General features: G+C 43.4%; 1 protein-coding gene across 1 annotated transcript; it reads right to left on the bottom strand.

The window, feature by feature from the left end:
- Window positions 1-154: 154 nt before the first annotated feature.
- calcrla (calcitonin receptor-like a) lies at window positions 155-23,415 on the bottom strand. Its single transcript, XM_018683183.2, has 13 exons — window positions 22,937-23,415; window positions 9,649-9,757; window positions 9,008-9,161; window positions 8,677-8,787; window positions 8,082-8,194; window positions 7,031-7,122; window positions 6,802-6,928; window positions 6,372-6,525; window positions 6,195-6,255; window positions 5,496-5,562; window positions 4,581-4,799; window positions 4,137-4,178; window positions 155-3,184 (listed from the first exon to the last, which is right to left on the bottom strand). The coding sequence occupies exons 2-13, from the start codon at window positions 9,721-9,723 to the stop codon at window positions 2,963-2,965; spliced, it is 1,437 nt and encodes a 478-aa protein (XP_018538699.1). The 5' UTR covers window positions 9,724-9,757; window positions 22,937-23,415; the 3' UTR covers window positions 155-2,962.
- Between the last annotated feature and the right edge of the window lie 339 nt (window positions 23,416-23,754).

Genomic DNA, 23,754 nt, shown 5'->3' with positions numbered 1-23,754 from the left:
CAAATCAGTTACGTTGTGTTCTTAACGATGTGGCAGTCAACTCATTTACAGCAGAAGAAGAAGAGACGAGCGTGAAAGGATGAATCGTTTGTATGTTAACGTCTCCTGAAATAGACCCGTTTGTGTCAAAGAAAAAAACAACAACAACGACATGTAGAGCTGAGGGTGAGTGCTGTGCTATACTGTATTAGTATGCAGATATACACAACATAGCAACATTGTCTAATTCAGTGAAATAATAAAAAGAGAATGAAACACCACCAGTTACATTCAAACAGCAGTGTGGAGTCAATGTGTCAAGACCGTCCAAGTTAAATACAGTACAGTATAAACCAAAACTACAGACATCGTCCTCAATGCTTTTGTCATACTTTACAACATTATACCACAACAACACAACAGAGGGTCACAGGGGTCTTCACAAACCCTTTGGAGAGAAAATAATTCACATACATTTACAACTTGAATGGTGCACAGGCGTTCCTACATTTGTGTCTGATGAATTATGATGATGCATCACTACACAGTTAATGACTTGGTTTATGGAGACTTCATGATGCTGTCATTGCACATTAATCACTCGGACTGACAACTGTGACGAAGGCCGTGTGGTTTATGATTAAACTGAAACTGTCCTGCAGATCTGAGATTTAAAAAAACGCTGTTTGTGGTGATGCAGCTGGATTTCACACGATAACTCCTGCTTAGTATATTTGTGTTTGACATTAACCCTTGAACAGCCAAAAATACTCTTTCATAGGTGAAAATAATGTATATGATGCTGTATGTGCTCTGTGTAGAGAGAAGTGCTTGAAATTCTCACAGTTGATTGAGCGACTGTTGAGGAAACGGAGGGTGTGAGCGCTGACTCCTCCTCACATATCACACAGTCTCATGAAACATATGATGATATAACATGAATAATACAGAAGGTAGTGGTACGTTTCTTTCCTCACTTTCAAATACAGGCAAAATAGAGAGCTGACAGAACAGACGATGATGAATAACACGAGCAGACAAACACAGCAGCCTGTTGAAAGCTCTTCATTAATAACCAGTTCCCACCGCTCCCCTTTTTAAAACACAGACGTCCAACAAACAACTTCTTCCCCAGCGTCCCACGCTGTCACATAAGACGGCTGCTTCGTGGTTGAATGCTTTAGAGTATGACGTACTCATAAATACTGTATATAGAAAACATGCACACACACGTTCGCACGTACACACACTCACACGTTCACCTTGTCCTCGGTTCACAAACGCTAGATTTACAAGATTATTTACATCAGCTGATAGTGACTCATGTTCCCAGCATTGTGGACGTTGTGTTAAAGAAAAAACAATAAAGGTTTGTGGATTTGAATGTGTGATATAAGTGAAGAAGTGCAGAGTTTACTGCCCAGGCCTGGATGCAGCCTGTTGCTTGTTTTATTTTTATTGTATTTCTTCTGCGCTGCTTTCGTGAGACATGATAATCACATCACGAGCTCTTCTGAATAAGGCTGTGTTCAGACTAATATCAGCACGAGGTGAAAAAATGGAGCTCTCTCATTCATTTGAATGAGGTCACTGCGTTGTTGCAGGGGCTGCCCAAGCAGAGGGATCTGATTAAAATAAAAGTCAAACCTAGTTCAGCCTAGTTTTTGCCACTAGCTAGCATAGCATCACTTTGTTTGGCTAGCTGCCGTTAGCTTTGACTGAATTTTAGAAAGCATTTTTGCACAGAACCAGAGCCTCCTTCCTCTAAACGTGCAGGAAAGGAGCAGAAGGAAACATTAAGTGTCACATTTCATCTTCTCACCTGTACCTGGAGCGACACCCTCACCTGCACAGCCCGCTGCAATTTTTGTCACCGTGCTGTTTGTGGTCTGAACACCCGGTCATGCTTACATCTCTGTTAAGTAATCTGAGAAGAATAAGGCTAAAGACAGCAGTGACTGGGAATGTGATGTGTTTATGTTCAACAGAGGCCAGGGCTTTAACCTTAACTATTACATTCAAGTATAATGAGCAGATACTGGAGTACACGTGGTTGTGTGATGGCTTCTCTGTGATAGTCACGTTACAACCTACCACGTGGTTTAAAGGATACAAGTCGGTGAGGATCACTTACAGTAAACACGCTCAAACGTTAGCATGATGAAATCTCTAAGTCTCTAAAAATGAAGCGTGCAAGCTAACTGTATGATTCATACCATCACCTGCATTAACTGCACACACACCAACAAACACTGACACAAATAATAAACGCTGCTGAAGTTTATGTGAAGCTGGCAACAAGTCATACTGGTATTAAATTGACTTTTTTTTTTCTTTTTAGAAACTATAGCATAACTTTATGTAGCGTCAACTTTAATAAATACTGAGTGGTATTTATCTATTTTCATCTAATAAAGAAAAATATGTTCAGATAAATTAAGTTTAACATGTGAAAGATATCATATAGCATTAATATATTATTATGCTCCTGTCTCTGCTCTGATTCTATTATGAAAATAAAAAATAAATGCTGCAGGCAGGATTTCTTGGTTTGGCACTAACCATGTCGAAAGAATTTACAGTGTAACGAAGGCTTTTTGTGCACGACTTGACCCCAAGAAAGGACGGCCGAGCCGTTGATATTCACCTATTTAAAGAGAGTTTTGTCAGGCAGAAAGATTGCAACAATATAGTGATTATCAGATGCATCTTAGTCCGAGTGAAGCAGTTCAGCTGCAAATTGTAGAGAAAAGACAGCGCAGGAAAAGCTGTAACAAGCTCACCTTACAGTACTGTTAAAGGGCCTGTGTGACAGAGAGGGGACAGATTCATATGCAGACCTTTCCCTCTCTCATTTCTTCTTCTGGAAATTGTACGTTCAGGAGGAGGCAACTTGCCCTGATCGCCACGGAGCTCCGAACACGGTGCAGTTTTTTACGGATGGGGGGGTAAGATGGATAGAGTTTGAGGGGGAGTGCTGCTGTCAGGCGAAGGGGCTGTCTGACTTTAAGATGGAGGCGTCTGCGTCGTGGCAGCCCTTGCCGTTCATGTGTTCTGTGTGGCTGTCGATGCTGTAGCAGCCCTGAACCTCTGTGATGGAGGAGGCCGTGTAGGAGGCCGAGCGCAGGGCGTCTGAGTGGTTTCCTACGCTGCTGCCAAACTGGATATGGTACTGGTTCCAGTGCCTCCTCAGAACCGCCTGGACCTGAGCAGAGAAACCACATTTCAGACATTAATGGGACTTGGTAGGATTCTTTGGCTGACACAAAACAAACAGATATGAGAATGTGTCTGGATGCCATGTCAGTGTCATGTCTACAGGGTGTGGATAAAGCTTGAGGCAGTGGGCATCAGCTGTGTTTTATGGAGGCTTTATTCACTGCAGCTCCTTCTTGGTGAAAACAGTTGGGCACAGTGAGAATGTGCAGCGTCCTGGAGTTGTGTTGGCATAGTTTTTCTTGTACAGAGCATCACACCACAGCTTCTGCTGAGGTGCTGTGCAGGTGGATAAACACCTGTCAACTAATATTCAACGAAACATTATCCACTGCTCCCTCTGAAAACATTAGTTGTCTGTTTTGGTTCAGACTAAACAGATGAGGTGGTAGATAGCGAGTGATTCTCTGGACTTTATGCTAAGCTAGGCTAACCACATCATGACTCCAGTTCTGTACTCAACACACAGACAGGAAATGAGAGTGATATTATTTCCCAAAGTATAGAACTATTCCCTTGTTCAACTTCAATCAAATTCCCCTGACACAGTATCATTATTATTTTATGTTTTGAGAGGAAGGCTGTTTGAGTGTTTGCATACATTTCATGCATCATGTGTTCAATCTCACTGTTTCTCGGGGCATATAATGAGCTCAGGATCATTATACAGAGTTATTCAGCGGTACTGACTTCACTTGTCATTCACTTAACGCAAAAGCAAGCTATTCTGTATTCAGATCAATCACCTGAATAATTGATAGCAGTCAGTGTGCAGCCCACAGCTCCCCACCAGCAGAAAATAATCTTTAGTCTCCAGCAAAGCTCATAAGCCTACTGCTACCTGCTGTAATGATGCAGGGGAAGTTGCCTCGTCTGTCCCTGATCACTAAGAGGAAACATGTATAAGTGTGTGTGCATGCAGGTCTAAAAAAACATCTTACTTCTCCGTTGAAAAAGCAGAAGATGGTGGCCACCAGCAGACCCTGGAATAAAAAAACGAATCACATGAAAAAGAAAGATAACCTGTGGTGTCACTGGTTTTAAGCTTCAATAGTCAGTTGGTTGTAGATTGGATCTTAAGGTTTACCACGCTGTGAAGCTGAAAAAACGAAAGGTCAAACTGAAAAACACTTTGAGAGCTGATTGGGCCTGTTGCTCTGCCCATGCTGGGACAGCACAGGATGATCAGATAACACCTCGCCAACGTCCAACTGCTCTCAGCTCAGATAATTCATGCCTTCCTTCCTGCTGTTCCTTACTGAGCTACAACATAAACAAAGTCCCAAAGAGGCTGACGGGAACGTTTGGCTCTTACTAAGAAATAAGAAAAAAAAGGGGCAAAAGTTCGTTAAAAGAGAGAGCCTAACATGTGACCATAACCTCACCTGATAATGCATTAGTATGTGCATGATGTAGTCGTATATTTCAGAGGACACCCGTCCCTCTGGCTTGTAGGGAAGCAGGACATACTGGATTCCCAGAAGAGGCACCAGGATCAGGGTGGCTCTCACAGCTTTCATGTAGAGACTCGACTCCGCGTGATGGGTCACCTTCAGTTTGGTGATGAGCACTCGCACAATGTTCAGGAGAAAGAACAGATTGACCTGTGAGGACAGCAGCAGAGAGAGCATCAGTACATTAGCATGCTGTTAACTGCTGTCAGCTGGATTAAGACTTTACATTTACCTTCTTAATACTTTAAATATATCATATATATCAATAAGCCTCAGACAGACAGGAAAAGCCAAAGCTATTGGCTATTGAGAATAAGATGGTAAAGGCTTGGTATTCTTGTCAGCCCAAATAAACCTTGGACTGGTTTGCTGTGATGATTTTGGTACCTGACAGACCCTGACTGTTACTCTAATCCAAATAATCCATATAAATAAAAGTAAGTCCTTTTTGTACCTAAAGTAAAGGTTGTTAGAGTCTGAACATTTAGTCCTAAGAGAGTCTTTAGGGACCACTTTTCTCTGAAGCATGCCCGGTTATGCTGATTAGGTGAATTCCTAGAATGCAACAGGGGCCTGGGGACCAGTGGGCGGATCCTCAGAGAAGCATTGAGCAGATGCATTGATTTCACAAGATAAACACAATTATGTATGCTGTGAAACTGTGGCCTGCTTGCAGACCCCCCACAGTGTCCACTTGGAGGAAGACAAAAGGAGCTTATTGCTGCTCATTGCACAATAAAAACAGTGAACCAAGTGAAATATGGAAGGAGGCAGTTGTTCTATTTTACACCGTACTTTATTTCACCGTAATTGATGGTTGTCAGGAAAAACAGTGAGCCGTCTTACCAAAAGAGCAGCACAGATGGGACCGTGGATGATGTAGAGCAGCGATGTTTTGGAGCTAATCCAACAGCTACAATGGAGAGACAAAAGAGAAAAGTTTGCACAACAGTGTCAATGCATCACATGACAGGTGACCCATGATGCAGATCAGTGGGTGTTCTGAGAAATTAATCTGCATGAACAGCTTGGGAGAATTCATGAGAGAAGCCAGGATCAATGTTGAACTTTGGAGGATGCAGATAATTTTACACTGTCTTTACCACATTTATACGATATATTAACGTGACGCCAACCAAATTAACTCTCATTTTAAACGCGTTTTAGGCAGCATTCCATTCATTTATTTTTCATTGGATATTTGCAGCAGTCCTTTACAGACAGTTACGAGAGAGGGGTCGATGGTACAGACGATCAGATCTGAACTAATTGTCCCGTTTGCTAACTAGCTGTTAGCTGGGAGAGCTTCATTTTCCCTCTTCAGTAACTTTTTTCTATTGAACAAAATGGTGGAAACCACATCAGGAGGAAGTAAACAGAAGAGTAGAGAGAAAACAGAGGTAGCGAGATAGCTCACCAGTTCACTAACTAACCATACAAAGGAGCCTTTTTTTAATATTTTACCTTCTGCATTTATTATAGTTTTTTAGCTGTCATTTCAGACTGTAGTATTAACTCTAATACATAATGCACTCAAGAGCTTACTTGTCGTTGTAGTAGTAACTTCGAGCAATGGCATGTATGGAGGCTGGAATGAGAGGAAAGCCTGCAAAAAAAGAGTGAGACATTAATGAGGATATTAGACTTTGCAGTCTGAAAACCTCACATAGCTGTAATACTGAGAGCTGAGTCGATGTCAGATGGAATATACAAACTACATACCCCAGCCTAGAAGATAGTACCACATGAGGTGTTGTTTCTCAGCAAACACGGCCACCACGATGAGAGTGTGCAGGTATATCCCCTCACACAGCATCCAGAAGTAATTGCAGCCGAACAGGTACAGATGAATGAACTGGGACACTTTACAGCTCGTCTGAGGAAGAAGCACATGCACATACTGACTGGAGATAGTGACTGACGCTGTTGTCTCTGCTTCTATAATTTTTTTGTTCAGTTATGTGAAATGAATAAAAGCATGGAGCTGTTCTATCACTAAAGAAAGTGGTTTCTGGAGCAGTGTTTATGTTCATATACTGAAAATAAGATAACAAAAGGAATAGTACAACTGCACATGTAGAGAACTATATGATATGATATAAAATAGATAAAAATGAACAATTAAAAACTATCCATAAATCCATAAACTCACTGGATTCCTCTGCACCAGCTCCTGGTTGTTTGCCACTGCTGTCAACCAAATGATGGTGATCACAGAGTTCAGAACGAAAGAAAAGAAGAGGTTTTTGTGAAGGGTGATCCTTTGGCAACTTAAACTCCTGCAGGAAGTAAGAAAGACATTACAAGACCATGTTATTGATTTACGCCAGGGAGGAATCGTGTGTCGATAAAGCATGTTAAGATGAAGTTTGCTGGCTCACTTGAAGTGGAAGAATATTCCAAGGGAGATGAAGAGGGAGGTCAGTGACAGTCCGTGTCCTATGAGGGCTAAGTAGAAAAGATTCATTGCAGTCTAGAAGGAGACAAGAGACATGTATTAGATTATTTCGATCTGCTAATGACCACTAATGTTGTGAGACAATAAAATCACTTTAGTGTCACCAGGATGTTCCTGTACAGCTATATGTTTCCATAGATACACTCATTTCAGTTTATTAAATGTTAGCTATTTACTCTGTATGGGAAATGGATGAGGAAGGAGATTGTTTATAGATATTCATGGTCTCCAGTGTTTATACTGTAAGGGCCAGATTATTTACTGCAGACAGTTCTAATCTCTAGATGATGAATTCTAATGATTTTACACACCTTTCTGTTGGGTTAGCATATCTACTGTATGTTCCCAGGGTCCTAGTTCCCAAGCTCCTTTGTTCCCATCAATAATACTGTCAGCATACATTAACCCTCTGCTGTACTGTGTTGCAAGTGAAAATTTTTCATAAATATTATCCAGTTTTGTTTTGTTGTTGTTTTTTTGGAACAGTGCTGGGGAACAGAAAGCCCCTTTGACAAGTTCCCACAATAGTCACATTAAGCAAATACAGAGCTGGGGAACACAGGATTGAGTCCTCTGTTAGCGCCACCTTTAGGCCAAATTTTCCATCTACATAGTACATACAGTATGTTAAAATAAGTAGACTTGTTTTATTTACTTTCAGTAACCTCATTTTTTTCTCAGAACAAACTGATCATTTCAGTGCATTTCAGCCAACATGAGAACAACATTCATGTTCAGTTGTGCTTTTTAGTTACATATAAATTATATAAGACATAAATGTCCACTGACTCCACAATGCTGCATGTAATTTGCACATTAGTGGCCTTCTACCATCCTATCATCACTGCAAATAAACAGTACAGTAATTGCCCAGAGACCTGTTAAAAGGTCAGTGCTGACTCAGTTCTTTGTATTTTATACTTTACTAGACCATATATTATGTACTTTTATTGTCATATTATAAAGTGACCAACCACTCTGCCTTCATTGGTGTGTTCATTGCAGCGAGTGTAGTTTGTCCATGTTCGGTTGCTCTCAGGATGCAGGAACCAGTGACCGCTGTCAGTGCAGATCTTTGTCACCATCTCTGCAGGTTAAAATGATGAAGTAGACATGAGACAAAAACACCCTTGAAATACCATAGTAGTTCTGACATTTAAACGTTTTCTAAGAAGGTTTCAGTCCTTCAGGCTTCATCTTAAAGGACTGGTTTTTATTTGTTGCATTGCTCTTGTCAGTTCGTGATCAAACAAAAAGGGGGAACACTCAGAGATAAAGGGGCACTCCACCAATTTTACACATGGCCAGTTTATTAGTCAGCAGAGTACCACTCAGCCTGTTAAAATCAGTTACATAATGTTTTCTGTGGTTCCAGAGGAGCTTTAACTCTGGTGATGCCACAAGCATTATCTCAGTTTGGGCTTTCAACCTGCAAAGTTATAACTAAAAGCCTGCACTACAAACTACAGATGAGGATTTGACCTTGTATTAGGGAGTAAAAGCCAGGGTAGCTCAGCCTCTGCTGGTCGACTGCCAACTACGACTGGCAGGTTTGGCTACAGATCTCACCTGAGGGATCGAAATCCTGGAAGTAGTCCGGACAGTGCTGCTCTGAGATAATTCCTGCCTTAGTGTCGTCCCAACACAGCCAGCCATCCCACGTGCGATTACACATGGGCTCTGAAACCACAGAGAGTGTTAGAGGCTACCAAACAACGACAGTGTATGAGTGAGTATGTTCAAATATTAAGACTGAGAATGTGCGTTTAATATCTTGAACCATGGAAACTTCCAAACTAATACACAAACGTAGTAACACAGACTTGTGCAGGTGGTTCCAGTAACTTCTTAACAGCTGTCCAACCTGAACGGCTTTAAAGTTCGGACACATGAAACAAACCTTGTCTGTTGTTGGTATTATCCTTCATTATCTTTTGATAGCACTCGAACTGTGCAGTTACTATCTTGTTCCTGGTCACTCCCATGTCATGGTAGACATTGGTTGGATGCTGGTGCTGCGTTTCATTGACCTCCAGACTTGCTTTGACGAAAAACTACAAGAAAAGAGAGAAAAGGCAAATGAATCACCATTATTCAAAAGAGCTGAACGAGTATTTAGGCGAAAAAGGTTTTTTGACTCTATGCTTTATAATGTTTCTGCTTTAGCTTAAGAATAACCTTCAAAAATCAGTCATCGTGTCCTAGTTAAAATGCCTGGAAACTGAGTCTAACATACACAAGCTTCCATTAAATCCATTTGCACTCCATGGAAAATATGACATCTATGCAGAGACACTGCCAAGCAGATGTGTCCAGCTTCTTCTTACACAGCAGATACCAACCTGAGGCAGCTTTTTAAATCCTTTATATAACCTCCAACATAACCTGACATACAGTGGAGAAGTCTAAATGTGTGAGACATAATCTTAGCTACAGTATTTTAAAAAATGTAGATACTGTACATTGGAACAGTGAGATAAATTACAGAGACTTTTCTATCACTGAATCATCATCATTTCAGATTCTGCTTGTTTGTCCAACCTTTGTCAGATTACACAGCAGTACGAGTCCCACCATCCAGCTCCGCCCAATGCTGCCCATCTTCCTTTTGGCCATGTCAGAGCTGGTTGATGATTTACCAGCTGTAGATCTGCAATGGATAACAGAACGTTAAACCGTATCATTATAGAGCAATAAAATCATTTGATAAAGAGAATTTCACAGCTTATCTCTCCTACTGTTGATAAATGCTTCACTAGTGGCTTTAATCTGCTGAAATGTTGGGACAAATAAACCTCATTTACAGCAACATGCACAGATTATAATTATAATGATAATATGTTCGATTAAAGTGAACAGATCCTGCTGTTAACAGCAAGAAAGAAGCACACTGAACCACTGAATGACTGAGTACATGCAGTGGAAAAAACACTGAGCACCAGGTGGACTAATGTAAGAGTCATGTCGCTAGGCAACCCCGAAACCACACATAACTGTACTGAGGGAAATGTACAGATAGAGATGATGAGATGATCTTCAGCAGAGGAAACGTTTTCTCTTTGCTAGCTGTTTTTGTTTTTTTTCTCTTGCACTGTGACATCGTCAGTGTAGATTCTAGAGTACAGATGTAAATGCACTCAAGATGCATAGTCTGCGCAACCAAATCAGCAAGGTAGCATCTACGCAGCTAGCAGCCATTAGCCAGTAAACACAAAAAAGCAGTGCTCTCGGCTTCTGCTGCTGCTGTGAAGGGCGAGCAAACAGCTGCCATCTTTTATTCGTCCTTTTCTGTCTTTTGTTTGTGGTGTTTTTGGGCTAAAGTGAAGAGCATGTGAGCTGGACAGAGCCATCAGATCTCAAACTGACAGATATTAATAGCAGGTGTGAATGTAATCAGGGTAATAGGTTCATGTATAGTCTGGATATTTTAATGCCAGTTGTAAATGGAGTCATGGATCTACCCCGATCCGATCTGATGTTCGCATGCTGTCACTGACCGTACATGTGAGGTCAGTTTGGAGTTAAATATCCCCACATTGCTGACTTGGTGATCAAAGCTGGGACAATAAGGAGCTGGAAAATCCCATGCTCTCACTGCTGCTGTGTGTTTTTGTGTGTGTGTTGGGCCATTTCTCCTTTGAACTGTTCCATAAATCCTCAAATGTGACAGCAATTCATTTTAAAAGGTGATGATGGTGTCTCATCAAAGCAGAATCCCAGAGAGCTGTTTGCGGCAAAGCTGCAGGCCACTGGGATTTCATGTCACGGCTGCTGCATACCAGATGAGACAGAATTCAAATGGAAACACATCCCTCAGGTTGTACAAGTCTGCTTTGCAAAACAGTGGGGGTACTAACGCTCGGGTAGCTTTAGATCGTTTAAGCCAGACTACTACCTTTTATATTTCACTATGAAAGAGGTACAGGTCTGCAGCTCCTCCAGTTCATTCTGTGTAGACTTTGGAGGCTCAGTGTGCCATTAACAGTCAAGCATGTATTTCCTTTTTCTGTGAGTGAGGTCCACACTGGCACCCAGGGTAACCAGAACAGGTTGGTAGCATTGTTAGAATACCTGATAGAAATCACCAGGCTAGGTTCATGTGGCTGTGTTGCTTTCAGTGTGACACTGTAACAAGCTTTTTTCTTTCTTTCTCCGAGCAGCTCAGGGGATAAAAAGAAACAGGAGGAATAAGAGAGAACCTGAACCCAGGATGACATACACGAAGGTACACGGCATACAGGAGTGGATTACATCTCATTCAGAAGAGAAATTTAATAACATCTTTCATGCCTCAAAGGTACTAGGTCATCACTTGAATTTGCAACATCTGAAGTCTAATTAAGTTTAGTGGGATGGAACCAACACTGCACAGGAGAAACAGGAAAATTAATTTAAAAGGCCAGGATTTAAAAGATGCAGGGCCTTTAAGCACACATTTCATTTCTGTCACTGATGGTAAATGGATATGCATGGAAAATAAGTGGATGTAGTGTAATGAAGCTCATCATTATTTTAGGTTTTTTACACCCATGCTGTCCATTGATGGTCTCAGACACAGGGAAGTCATTTTTCGCTAACTGCGCGAGCTAACTTAGTGTTGTATTTGTTGTGGTGTAAACGTGCCTGCTCATCACTTCTCCCCTGTCACATACAAATTTACCTTCAAGAAAGTTTAACTGGGTCCAGCAAGTTGTTTTTTTCTTAATACTGAAAATGTCCATTAGCTGTAAGTTAGAAGAGATCATGATGTTGTGGTTTTGTTGTTTCTGGTTTGTAACTGAGATGCTGAAGCGTTAAAGGAGCAGTTTGTAGGATTTAGTGGTAACGAAGAGTGAGGACGTGGATTGTAACCAGCTGAATACCCTTTCTTTACAAGCAGATGGGAGAGTCTACGGTGGCCGTCAGGTGACAAAATGGTGTCAACTCCCACACTGATTATTGCTGACACGTAACAAGCTGTTTGGTTTGGTTTGTCCACTCTGGGCTACTGTAGAAATGGCAGACTCTGTTGGAATGGGACCCGCTCCCAAAAGATCCAAAGAGTTTTAAGTGATAATGCAAACGTATAAAAACATACTGATATTCCATAGATCCCTGTAAATGTTGCTCACTGGTTCTTTAAGCAGCTTCCAACTTTGCTAAGAGCTTGAAAATTAATGAGCCTGTAAATAAATGAGGAGGCGAGGTAGGGGGCCGTCAGCCAGTACACCACTGAGGGATTTGACCCCTTTGATTCCTGCAAGTGTCCCTGCAGCTCTGTCACCAGAGGGACTGGCCCAGCACCGCCACAAGTCTGTTCAGAGTTAAACCAGCATCTCACAGGGGAGAGGAAGAGGGGGGAGGAGGAGCTTACTGAAAGTGGGACTGGTAAACATTATGGTGATGTGCAAATTAGAAACAGCCAGGAAAAGATCAGCTGCTCTGTCACACATGCATGGATGCAAACACACAGCAATGCACACACACACACACACAGCAGTCTACTTTGCCAAGTTCCCCAGCTGTTTCTTGGCAAGAGCTGCGTTTCATACATTAGCAGATGGATCCAGAGGATATGTCTTCTCCGATGGAAACGGAGAGCAGACGTCAAAGAACGCTTTCTCAATCGCTGACTGAACGTTGCCTGTGTCGCTGTAGCTGTGTTTGTTTCTCAGCCCATTTCCTTTGGCTGGTTCTTCTTCTTTTTTAGTGGTCATACAGAACAACTTAGTAAATCCTAAAGGTGGGAGTGAAGAGAAAACCCTGACCCCTCCCATCTAAATGGAATCCATTTGTCATGGTGGGAATTTCCAGCATGTAATTTTGTTCATTTATGCCATAAATACCCAATTTATCATGGAGAACAGCACTGCGTTTTGAGAAGTTAATGTTACTGACAAGTGGCAAACAACATAACACATGCTGTGGCTTAATAGTGATTGGGGTTGGTGTTGCACAGCCAGTATGGATGAGTGCTGTCAGCTCCACACAGCCTTGTTTGGAGTGATAAAGTCTCAGGTAATGAGAGCCATGAGAAACCAAAGAAATGCTTGGTCTTAAAAACCTGTGTGTTTCAGTTCTTTTAGAAACAACAGCCTTTCTTTATTCAAACCAAATGGCAGCGGGTATTACACCGAGTGTAAGGTTTTAATTCTGTGTGTTCCAAACCAACCCTGCCTCCTTCTCTCGTGCAGCATGCAACTCATTTCTAACAGCAATTTACTGCATGTTCACTGGCAACATTTAGTTCTAAAGCAGAAAGCACAGGGAGTCCCAGTCTAACCTTATCCAACCTGGTTCCTCTCACCCTTTAAAGCTGCATTCATAGACTTTAAGACACTAGGGGGGAAACAAAACTCTAAAACCAGCCCCAAGACTTAAAGTCCTGCAACGCTGTCTTGTCTAATCTTAGTATTTGACCATTTTACCTCCTCCAAGAATAAAGTGAGGCTGTTTTTGGATGCAGGTTAATGCAATATTTCCTTGCTAGTTATAAAAGTGGCATGTGTTGCTCTTGAAATACACAACCACAAAACCAAAACTCCTAAAATTACCGGACAGATTATACTCCTCATAACTACTGTCTTGCTAGTTGCAGATCAAAGCTGGGAGAGAGCAACCTCCACAGATGCACAGCACTTGATTATTGATCTGTTTGGGTCAACGTAATCCAACCACAGACCAGCGCGCACTGTGGGTGGTTCACTATTATCTGTAGTACCTCAGAGTGTTCCACAGAAGTGGTTAGTCATGTACACTTTGCACAAGAGCTGACATCACCTATTACATCCGCCAGCATGCCGAGAGATACCCAGAAAAACAGCCTGTGCATAACAGCTGTTGTCTTCTCAGCCCAGTGCCAGAGCTCAGCCTGCACTTATCAACTCCCACTGTCCCCACAGAGATGTTGTGCTGTGCTGTAAACATCCTTTGCCCTCACAGGATGTTTGGCGCCCCATACTCTAAGTTCCACTCAGTGGCATTCGGATGTCCATTAGGCTGGTGAGGGCCTATAACATCATTACTGCCTTGTTCTATAGCAGGATGCAGACTTAACTAGAGAGGGGAGAGGCCATGAGAACTGATGAAGTCCCAGCATGCACAAGCACAACAATCAATATGTGGACACAGTGCTGGCTCTCCGCTGACTTTCATGCTGTCAGCTTTACTCCTCACTCACACCACAGAGACATATTCATCTACATTTACTGCATACAGCAGTAAACTAAGTGAGCCTGATTCCTGAGAGACTTCCTTTGTTCCTTTAAAAGCAAAGACAGTCTCTAAAGACGGATGTTTTCTGATGCATGGAGCATCATCTGGTGAGAGGACAGAATTAAATACTGTACTGTTGAAGTGATTCTGTTGTTAGAAAGCAAACCACGAAAGTGTTCTCTGGTCACCGGGGTTCACTGCTAAGTATCTCTGCTGCTGAGTAAACTTTAGACAAGAAAACTCCCAGCATGACAACAAGGGCCAGATGTACCTGATGACTTCAAATGACCTGTTGTCTTCTATCAGTTTAGTTCACAGCTGCTCAACACACACTGTCATTATTATAATTATTATTATTATATTCTCTCTCTCTCTCGATCGAACCAGTCGAGGCAGATGTGTAGTCTGTGGCGTTTATATTTCCAGAGCAGAGTTCAACTTTAAACGTCGTCATATCGAGATATAAGAAGGACATTTCTGAGCAGGACTGAGACTTTTTCTTTTAACAAATGTTTACATCAAGTGTAAATAAAGTAAAAATAAATCAGTTGTTAGTAAGATAAGTAAAGATAAATCAGAATAAATGGATTTATTTACGAGTGGAGTGGAGTGATAAGTTCAGCCGGAGCACGGGTCACTGTCTGAAGCCACGCTATATATCTTTAATGGAGCTACTGAAAGACGTTACATAACTCTGAGAACACAGGATGTGAAACTATAGGATCGAATGTGACCACACTAACAGCAGTCCTCTCTGTGTACTCTGTATCATGACGTGTTGTCTTTCTCTTCATGCAGCACGTGGCCCAGGTCCACGTCTTTATCAGCTGAGCTGATGTTACCAAACACAGCTGTTGGGAAACAGCTTCGATCAGTGCAGGTGTTAGCAAAATGATCCCCTGCATCCAGCTCAACTGTCTTGATTGTGTAATGGGCTGTAATATATTACAATGTAAAGTATTTTCTGAGGTTTGGCCTCTTGTATCTTCTCTAGTTATTCTCTGATTTTAAAAAAAGACACAGGAGAAGCTGCTTAACACTGAACATGGTCGCTCTGACTTCTTCCTCTCAGTCAGCATGACCAAATTTAGTCATTTGTACATTTAGATAATCTCTCCCGTGTGACTGAAAAATGTCTGAATCGAGTTGAACATCTCAGTCACTGATGTTACCAAGCCCAGGACATGAGAGCGGACCTCATGCGAGCCTCCGAGTTGCCGGGGGCATCACCAGATGTCAGGGGAAAACAATAACAATCCTACACAGATGTGAAGGAGGAGTTATCTTAGTTGCATGAAAAGACTTCCTCAGCGCTCACCCAGCCGCCCCGACTGATGCACACGGTGTTCTTTGCATTAACATGGCAACAGGGAGGTTGTGTTCCAGTGCTGTTGCAGCATACAACAACCCAGATGCCTGAGTATTCATGTCACTGCAGTGTTCACGCCATCATGGCCATCATGCCAACAATCCCAGGGCAAGCACATGGTTCTCTTCATGCAATACTACTACAGAGCTGAGAAGGAGAACAGACTGCATTTTACTACTGATGTAGCTCGTGGGGAGATTAAGAAGAGAGTCTCATACTGGTGCTAAATATTGTTACTGTAACAGCCAGTCACTACAGTCATTCAAGGCCTTTAGGGCGTACGGTCAAAAGGACGGATGACGCAGCCGAGTATCCCAAGGAATTAGGAATACTGGAAGATTCTGTCGCACGGTCTTCGAGAGGGATGCCCCTGTCTGATTTGTTAGCTTGGTTCATGGCAGTACTGGGCGACGTTCCTCGGAGGAACACAGTCATACAGGCTTACGCTCCCTCTCCGAACACTGAGTTCAAGTAGATGGGAGCAGACCCAGAAGTCTCTCCGTAGGCAGCGTCTGTGACGTGAATTTGATTCAGGCGGCCATGAGGAGCCACTGGAGGTCAGCGAGCAGCAGAGAGGCCGATTGAAAACCAGGACACTGCAGTGGGCGAGGCAATATCAAGGTTCTACATGGGAAAAGGATGGATACTGTACCTTTGGATCAGTGTGTTTGCTTTGCTTTTGTTTTGTGGCCACTGACATAATATCACCGTATGGTAGCGACAAAGTTCACATAGGCACGTAGGATCACTGGCATTCATTTTAAGTTTGGTTTTGTCTATTTTACACACCTAAGACCAAAATTCACTCTCATCTTGATTCTGTTTCGGTCTCAGACTAACTCTTTAGTTGCTAAATGCTCCACTGTCCATGGGTTCATCACTATCAGGGACAAAATATAGATTATTCAGCTTTATAACTACCATCATCTTCAACAGATCGGAATATGTTTCTGCCAAACTGTTAGGAATTCTCTTGCATTTTGCTGATTCATATCAACAGTTTAAAATCATTTGGCAACTTTTTACAGTGGCAGATTCGTCCATGGAGAGTTTCTGCCAAGTTTGGTCGCAATTAGAGCAACATTATATAAGAATGAAAAGGTGCTGCTGAAAACCCATCACAGATGAAATGTGTGCCCTAAATAGCCCAACAGCTGACACATGAGTACAAAGTTTGCTGCAGGATGTGGTTTCACATCCTTATTATCACATAGTTTGTAGAAGATGAGTGAAAATATCATGAAACTGCAATTTTAAACTTCCAGTTTAAAAAAAAAAGAAGGGAATAACACAGGTGAGTCATCCTGTGCTGAATGTCAAGTATGTGTCGGCTTTAAAAAGGGTCTGACAGTTTAATGTGAGTGAAAACAGCATGAAGCATCTAACAAAGTCCCAATGGTGCCAAATATTCAGGGCCTGAACTCTTCAGTAGGCACATGAGTCACAGAAAACACAGAGCTATTGAATGTAGCCGAGGGAAGAGTCTGAAAACCTGCCAAACACAGCAGCAATGTCAAAGAGGAACAGTGGGCAACTGCATAACATCACAAAACTGTCCCCCGAGCTGGAGACAGAACTCCGTTAACTCCTTCAGTCAGACCGCTGATGAACGGTGGCTCCTGAAAAGCCAAATTCTGGCTCATTCCATCTGTTCTTCTCTGTTGTCTTTCAGCGTTCAACCAAATCACTCAAAACGTTCTCCAAAAGGAACAGTTTGGACATTTTGGGAAACATGTTTTCTCACTTTCTTGGAAAGAGTTCGGTGAGATATCACCCTCACAACCTTTCTGGCCCCTGACCCCGAACAGTGTCTTACTGGGGCTCACAGTTTTTAATTGACTGCAGGTCAACCAAAAGGAGAGATCCCCTTTAAACCGCTCAGCTGGTTTCATTAAAAAACTATTTAATGGACCAACAAAACAGCACAGAAAACACTGCTAACAGGTTAATGTGTCAGTGTTCAAAATGTAAACTGAATATATCCAACACAGGAGCTGATTTTCTGCAAAAAGATAAGGAACTTTTGTGCTTCTAATCTTTAAACTTCCACCGCTGCCTGGCTCTGACCAAACGTAACAAGCTAACCTGTTAACATGTTATCTTCAGGTGTTTATCCTTGTGCTCTGGCCTGGCACATACCTCCCTGTAAAAACTGCACCTTGATGTTCTTGGAGAGCTTTAGAGGTTCTGGTAGGTGGATTATGTTACTTTACCTTTGGACAGAGCCAGGTTTGCTGTTTCCCCTGTTTCCAGTCTCAGTGCTGGCTAAGCTAAGTGCCTCCTGGCTGTGGTATCAATTTTTCATCTAACTTTCAGCACAAAAGTGAAAATGTGTCTTTCCCAAAATGTCTGAATTTTCCTTTAAAGGAGGACAACAAACAGGGATGAACGGACACGCTGTTAGCTGATGAAAACAAACCTATTTCCCCTCTGAAGCTGAAATGGACGTACACCACGCCGCCATTACTTTAACATGACATAAACCATCACCAACAGCACAGCTGTCTTCAGATGTAGAGGAGGATCCCGTTCGAGGCCTCCAGTCTACGCAAAGGAAAAAATAGTCCAAATACCACAGTTAAATATAAACCAGGCTCCATCATGCATTGCACCTGCGTAGCCGCTAGTAATTGTCCTTGGTGTGAATGTAAATGTTGTGATGGAGCTGTGGGGCGTCCAGGTTGTGTTTAAAATAGTCTAACCTGCGCAGCATGTGCTCCCTGTTTAACCTGAGGCGTACAGTACAGGCTGGTGGGAGAGAGTGGCTAATTCTACCAGCTCTCTCCACTACATGGAGCCTTGTATCCACAGGTCACTAGATTTTCTTTGTCAAGTGCTTGAAGTGCACAGACAGGCTGACAGCTCTGCACAATAGCTTTAGCTTTCTCAGCAGGCTATATTTCCTTCCTGTGTGATATTTCTGCGTCAGACCTGGCTGTGGCTTTCACAGGTTCAGTTTGTCGCAGTGATTAGAAATGGGAAATGGTGGCTCATATCTCTGAATGACATCAGCTCAATTATCAACTGTTTTACTTCTGGCTACGCGTGGAAACATTATAAACCAGGAGAGATGGCCCCTGGGGTCTCTACAAGCTAGTCAAGCACCAATCACTAATGCTCCCTGCGCTCAGTGTCACTCGATCCATCTCCGCCTCAGTGACGCTCCACATCACACCTGATATATCCAGGTGAAAACCCTTTTAAAAAGCTTTATCTCACAGACTGGCCTCAGCTCTACATCTGCTTTAGCTTTTAATGGAGTCAGGCAACATCAGCAGTGAACGCAGGGTCTTCCAGAGCTGGTGTGTGTGGTTCCCTTCTGGTATTGCCACGACAAAAATAACCCTGGAGCTCGGTCAAATTCACAGCTGTTTTAAGACTGCCCTGAGGAAGCCAAGGAAAATCCTCCATGTGCTCGCAGTGGGCCCTAGACTTGACCTCTGAGGGAGCTATTCAGGTCATTATTAACAGGCTCAGGTTGCTCTGAATGCTGCGGGTTTGTGTAACAAAAACATTTAACTACTTACATGTGTGAGCTACTATGAAAATAATGATCATTACTCTTTTCATAGTAGTGATAATAATGTAATGATCTGACATGTTAGGGGTTTTGTAAAAACAACCACCAATACCATCAGCAGGGCAGCAACTAATTATTATTTTAATTATCTATCAATGAAATGTTAAAATTCAGTCTTTCAGAGGCTATGATGATGATTCAGGATCAAAAACGATCAATTTCATTTCATATATGACAAAGAAAATCAGTAAACTCTCACATTTCAGCTGGAACCAGAAAATTTTGCGCAATTTTGCTTGAACACTTGAAAAAAGATCAAATTACAGATGGATTAGGTTTCATTTTCTCATTTCTAACTGTTAAAGCTCTACGTTGACGGTCAGAGCCGATGGCTGAATGTAAGACAGATGAAACAAAAACGAGACAGGAGAGTGTAAAGTAATCAGCCAGTCGAAACCGAGTATTCACACAGGTCACACTGGGAGTTGTGATTATTATACATAATATGGACAATAATACTATCATCTTTTAAAGGGGAGCTGAGCAATTTGGGACTTTTATTAACCTTGGAAACCAATTCACTGCAATAATACAGAGAGGATTTTGGCACAGCTTACGGCAGCCTGGCTTTGACAATAATAATAGTCACATTTTCACAGTAGAGTAAGTTAGCTAATTGGAGATCCAGCAGAAATGTCTGCTGCAGACATGTGCTCATAGCAGCAGAAAACGCCGAGTGGAAGAGGAGTTCAGAGCCGAGTGTAGTGGCTGGAAAATGGGAGCTCTTCAAAACCTGAAGTCTCTGCACTTTCTCTAACAAATTATTCAGTAATGCACTGTAAAATCCCCAAGAACAGGATATGGTAATTTTGCGTTACGAGACCTTAGACTACAAAATGACTGTGGTTCAATACTCCCATTATACAGGACTGAAGGTTCACCTTTGGAAGATAAACAGACAGACACACAGAGCCATTTCCTCTATTCCATATGCCAGAAGCCCCCTCCCACACAGTAAATCAGGAAGCCTGTGTCACTGCTCACACAGACATGGAACAGCCTCTTCCCCACTGACCTCCATCCTCCACAAAGCACTGCAGCTCACACTGCCAAGCTCTGCAGGCAGATGCTGCTTCTGAAGACAGAAACCCATGAGAAGGTGTCGTCAGGCACCGTGTGCACTGAAATTAAAAACTGGAGGGGAAAGAAAAAAGAAAAAGACCCTCCATAATGTATGAGGGGAAAAAATGACCTCAAAAGGTTTCACATCCCCGAAACTGAATCCAGAACCTGAGGGGAGCACAGGTGCATATGTACATCATTGTGCTTTTGTGTAACACGATAACTTCAGCCCGATGGAAGCAGGCAGGAAAAAACATATGACGTATACCTGGGCTGTTGATCTGATCCGAGTTGGAGCACAATAAAGGTTCGACTTGAATGCGTTTGACGGACAGGAAAAGATGCTGGAGGAACATGAAATTGTTACGTGAGAGCTCCTCCAGCGTCCACAGCAATCGATCAGATGCAGGCTGCAGAAGCCCCGTGAGCCTCCACTGATTTATGAGGGGTCAGGTTTCATGAGCATCGTCGTTACTCTTGCGGCCGTGAATCTGGTGGTTTCTGTACCTGCACTGTCTGTAGGGAGGCAGAATGTGACCACAGCTGCTCCTACATGGAGGGAAGAAAGAAAGTCAGCCCTGCTGTTTGACCCTGTGAGGCACAGAGCTGCTGTGTGAATGAGATTCCACCAGTGCAGCCTCTTAAATGCCACTGCTTTAGTAACAGAGCGACCATTCCCTGGAGATAGCAGGGGCTCTGGGAGCTATTCCACCAAGACCTTTGTCTCACCCACATTTAATCGCCTCTTTCTGGACTCGGGCTGTAAACACTCCGTGTGACCGTTCGGGGGTTGAATGCGACAGGTTGCACGACATTCCCACCGCACGATCAGCTCCAGCGTTCAGTGCAGGGCCCGGAAAATCAGACCATGTCAGAGCAGAGGAGGCCTCACAGGCTCATCTGACAGTGCTGCCAACTGGCAGCTCTGATGCGTTCACTGTCCAAAATGTCCCGAGAGCTGACATGCATGGACAGTGAGGTAAGAACGCAGGTTTTACCAGGCTCTCTGTGTGGTATTTACAATCATTTGTATCCCTGCGCTTCAAGATCAACAGGATCTACTTCACGTTTATGTCACTGGCAACATGTTGATGCAGAAAGTGGAGCGACATTCATGTGGCACAGGGAACAGCAGAGCTGCAGCACAGTGGTTCTAACTCAGGGGTGAAGAGAAAGATAAATCTGAGGAAACACGACAACATCACAGAGACAGGGAAGCAGAAAATACATGTTCTGTTCATTTCTCCAGTTTCTTTTCTTCAGGCCACAACACGTGAGCGATGTTGCAACTGATTCACTTGAAAGGCCCTAAAAACACATTTTCTCAATCAGTCTCCTACAAAGAGGAGAGGAGAGGGGGTTTAAACAGGTCTTGGTTATTTCACAAGAGATCTCTGTGTCTGTGCATCTGTTGTTTTCTTCCCATTGGTTTTTAAGTGTGAGGTGACGTCATGTTCGTCTGTGCATCAGACAGTATTTAGCAACGTTTGGAGTAAAATGTGATGAGTGTTATTCAATCAAACCTGATCACACCCTCTCCACAGTCCTGACAGTTGGTTTAGTTCCATGTTGCTGTAGTTCTGTTTTAACCACACAGACTGATGGATGGTTTTAAACAATTAAAACAATTTAGAACAAAGTTTAAAGACGTGTCAGCCACTTTGTTATTTCCATTACATGACACTGTAGTTAATGCATCTGAACAGCTGTGTGCCTGCAGGAAGACTTCACTCCTGCTCTCAATCTGCTCTGTGGCCTGGGACTCACCTCTGCTCTGTCCCTTCATAACGACTGTACAGAGCCAGCGGCTCTCCTCCTCCTCCTCACCATCACCATCACCACCATCACCACCATCACCATCACCATCATCCCCTTTCGTTTTTACTGTCCAGCCCACAAACTTCCAGCATGTCCAAATCCGCTGCTGCTTATGTAACCATGCGCTTACATCAAAGCCTGAGCTGTGAATGGAGCTGAATCACCGCTGATCTCAGAGCAGTCACTCCGAGCATCTCAGCCCCTCACACACACTCTCTCACTGATTATTTCATGATAGAACTGATGTCAGGGCTGCTACACTGAGCGATCCGTGCGTGTACCGTTAAGCCTGGCCGGGTCAGCCATGCGTGCGCGCTGATGTTAGAATCGATCATTAAGTTGTTCAGATAATCTGTGCGTGCGCAGGTTTACCTCCGCTAAAAGGCTTTTACGCACTTCCATCTTACTGCAGAGTGAGAAACCCTCAGCCATCACCCGCTCAGTCTAACGCATCGTGAGTAAAGGCTCCGTGAAGCGGAGAGGGAGACCTGGATAAACGCGTATGATCCGCTGTATGACCCACAGACTCAGTCCGGTCCTCTGCCATCCATATTTACCACATGCAGGGACCGTGCAGACTGGACCCTCTTACGGATGCTCACATTAGTGTTGAGGCATGAGCAGACCGTATGAAGGCGCGCTCCTCGGCTCTGTAATCCGGGCAGATACACACAGACCGTGGACAGAACGCGCTGTCAACTCTGGACTCATTCTACTCGACAACACTGCAGCTCAGAGCCCCCGAAGCACTGGACTAACACAGCAGCATCGCACACAATTCACACTCCCGCTTCAGCGCGTCCTACCAGAGAGAAAAATCCAACCGCGGCGCAGGAGGTCTGATCTGAACCGGAGTAAACTCTCCAGGCGGTCCCCCAAAGCGTCCTCTGCTCCTCCTCCTCGGCTCCGGCAGAGAGAAGCGATCACCGCAGATCTCCGGCGCTCACTGAGCGCAGCTGAGGCGGCTGTCAGGTTGACGCTGGAAAGGCAACCCACTACTTCCTGTTACATCACACTGTAGCCTACAGCTGAGGATCTGGGAGCTGAGGCCAGCTCCACACAGCGCAGGATGGTCTGCCGCTCAACTCCCACACTCTGATTCAGAGCTGCTGATCCGTGTGCTTCTCAGCGGCAGACTCAGCTCTGCTCCTCACTGATGAAGATGCTGTGTCTTGCTCATGGGCACTTGAGGAGGGAAACTGATTTGAGCTTGTAACCCGTGCAGCTGAGCCTCTGGGTCAGAGAACTGGTCCAGTAATGGACATGGTCTCACAGCACAGACCAGATCAGATCTTGCTCCTCAGTATCCACTCTCCTTTTAGCTCTGCTCTGGTCTCCACCAGCTCCTGAGGGAAAGATCCGTCATGTTCACCACAATGAGCTGAGAGACAGCAGAGTCCGGCAGAAACTCTCTGTCACCATGAGTGACATCTTTGGATTTGGATGGGATCAGCACGGCTGGAGGTTAACGGTTCTAACTGTGGTTTCAGATTTTATTTCCCAACATGCACAGCTTTCTCTGATTAAACTCTGGTGAGGAAATACAGATCTTTTTCTTCATTCACTGGTCAAAACTGCAGTGACACAAACCAGTCCCATCGTCTTCCTTGTGCTTTGACGTGCG

The sequence above is a fragment of the Lates calcarifer genome, linkage group LG1 (assembly GCF_001640805.2).
Source record: "Lates calcarifer isolate ASB-BC8 linkage group LG1, TLL_Latcal_v3, whole genome shotgun sequence".
NCBI lineage: Eukaryota > Metazoa > Chordata > Actinopteri > Centropomidae > Lates > Lates calcarifer.
This window is presented reverse-complemented; position numbering and strand designations above follow the sequence as displayed.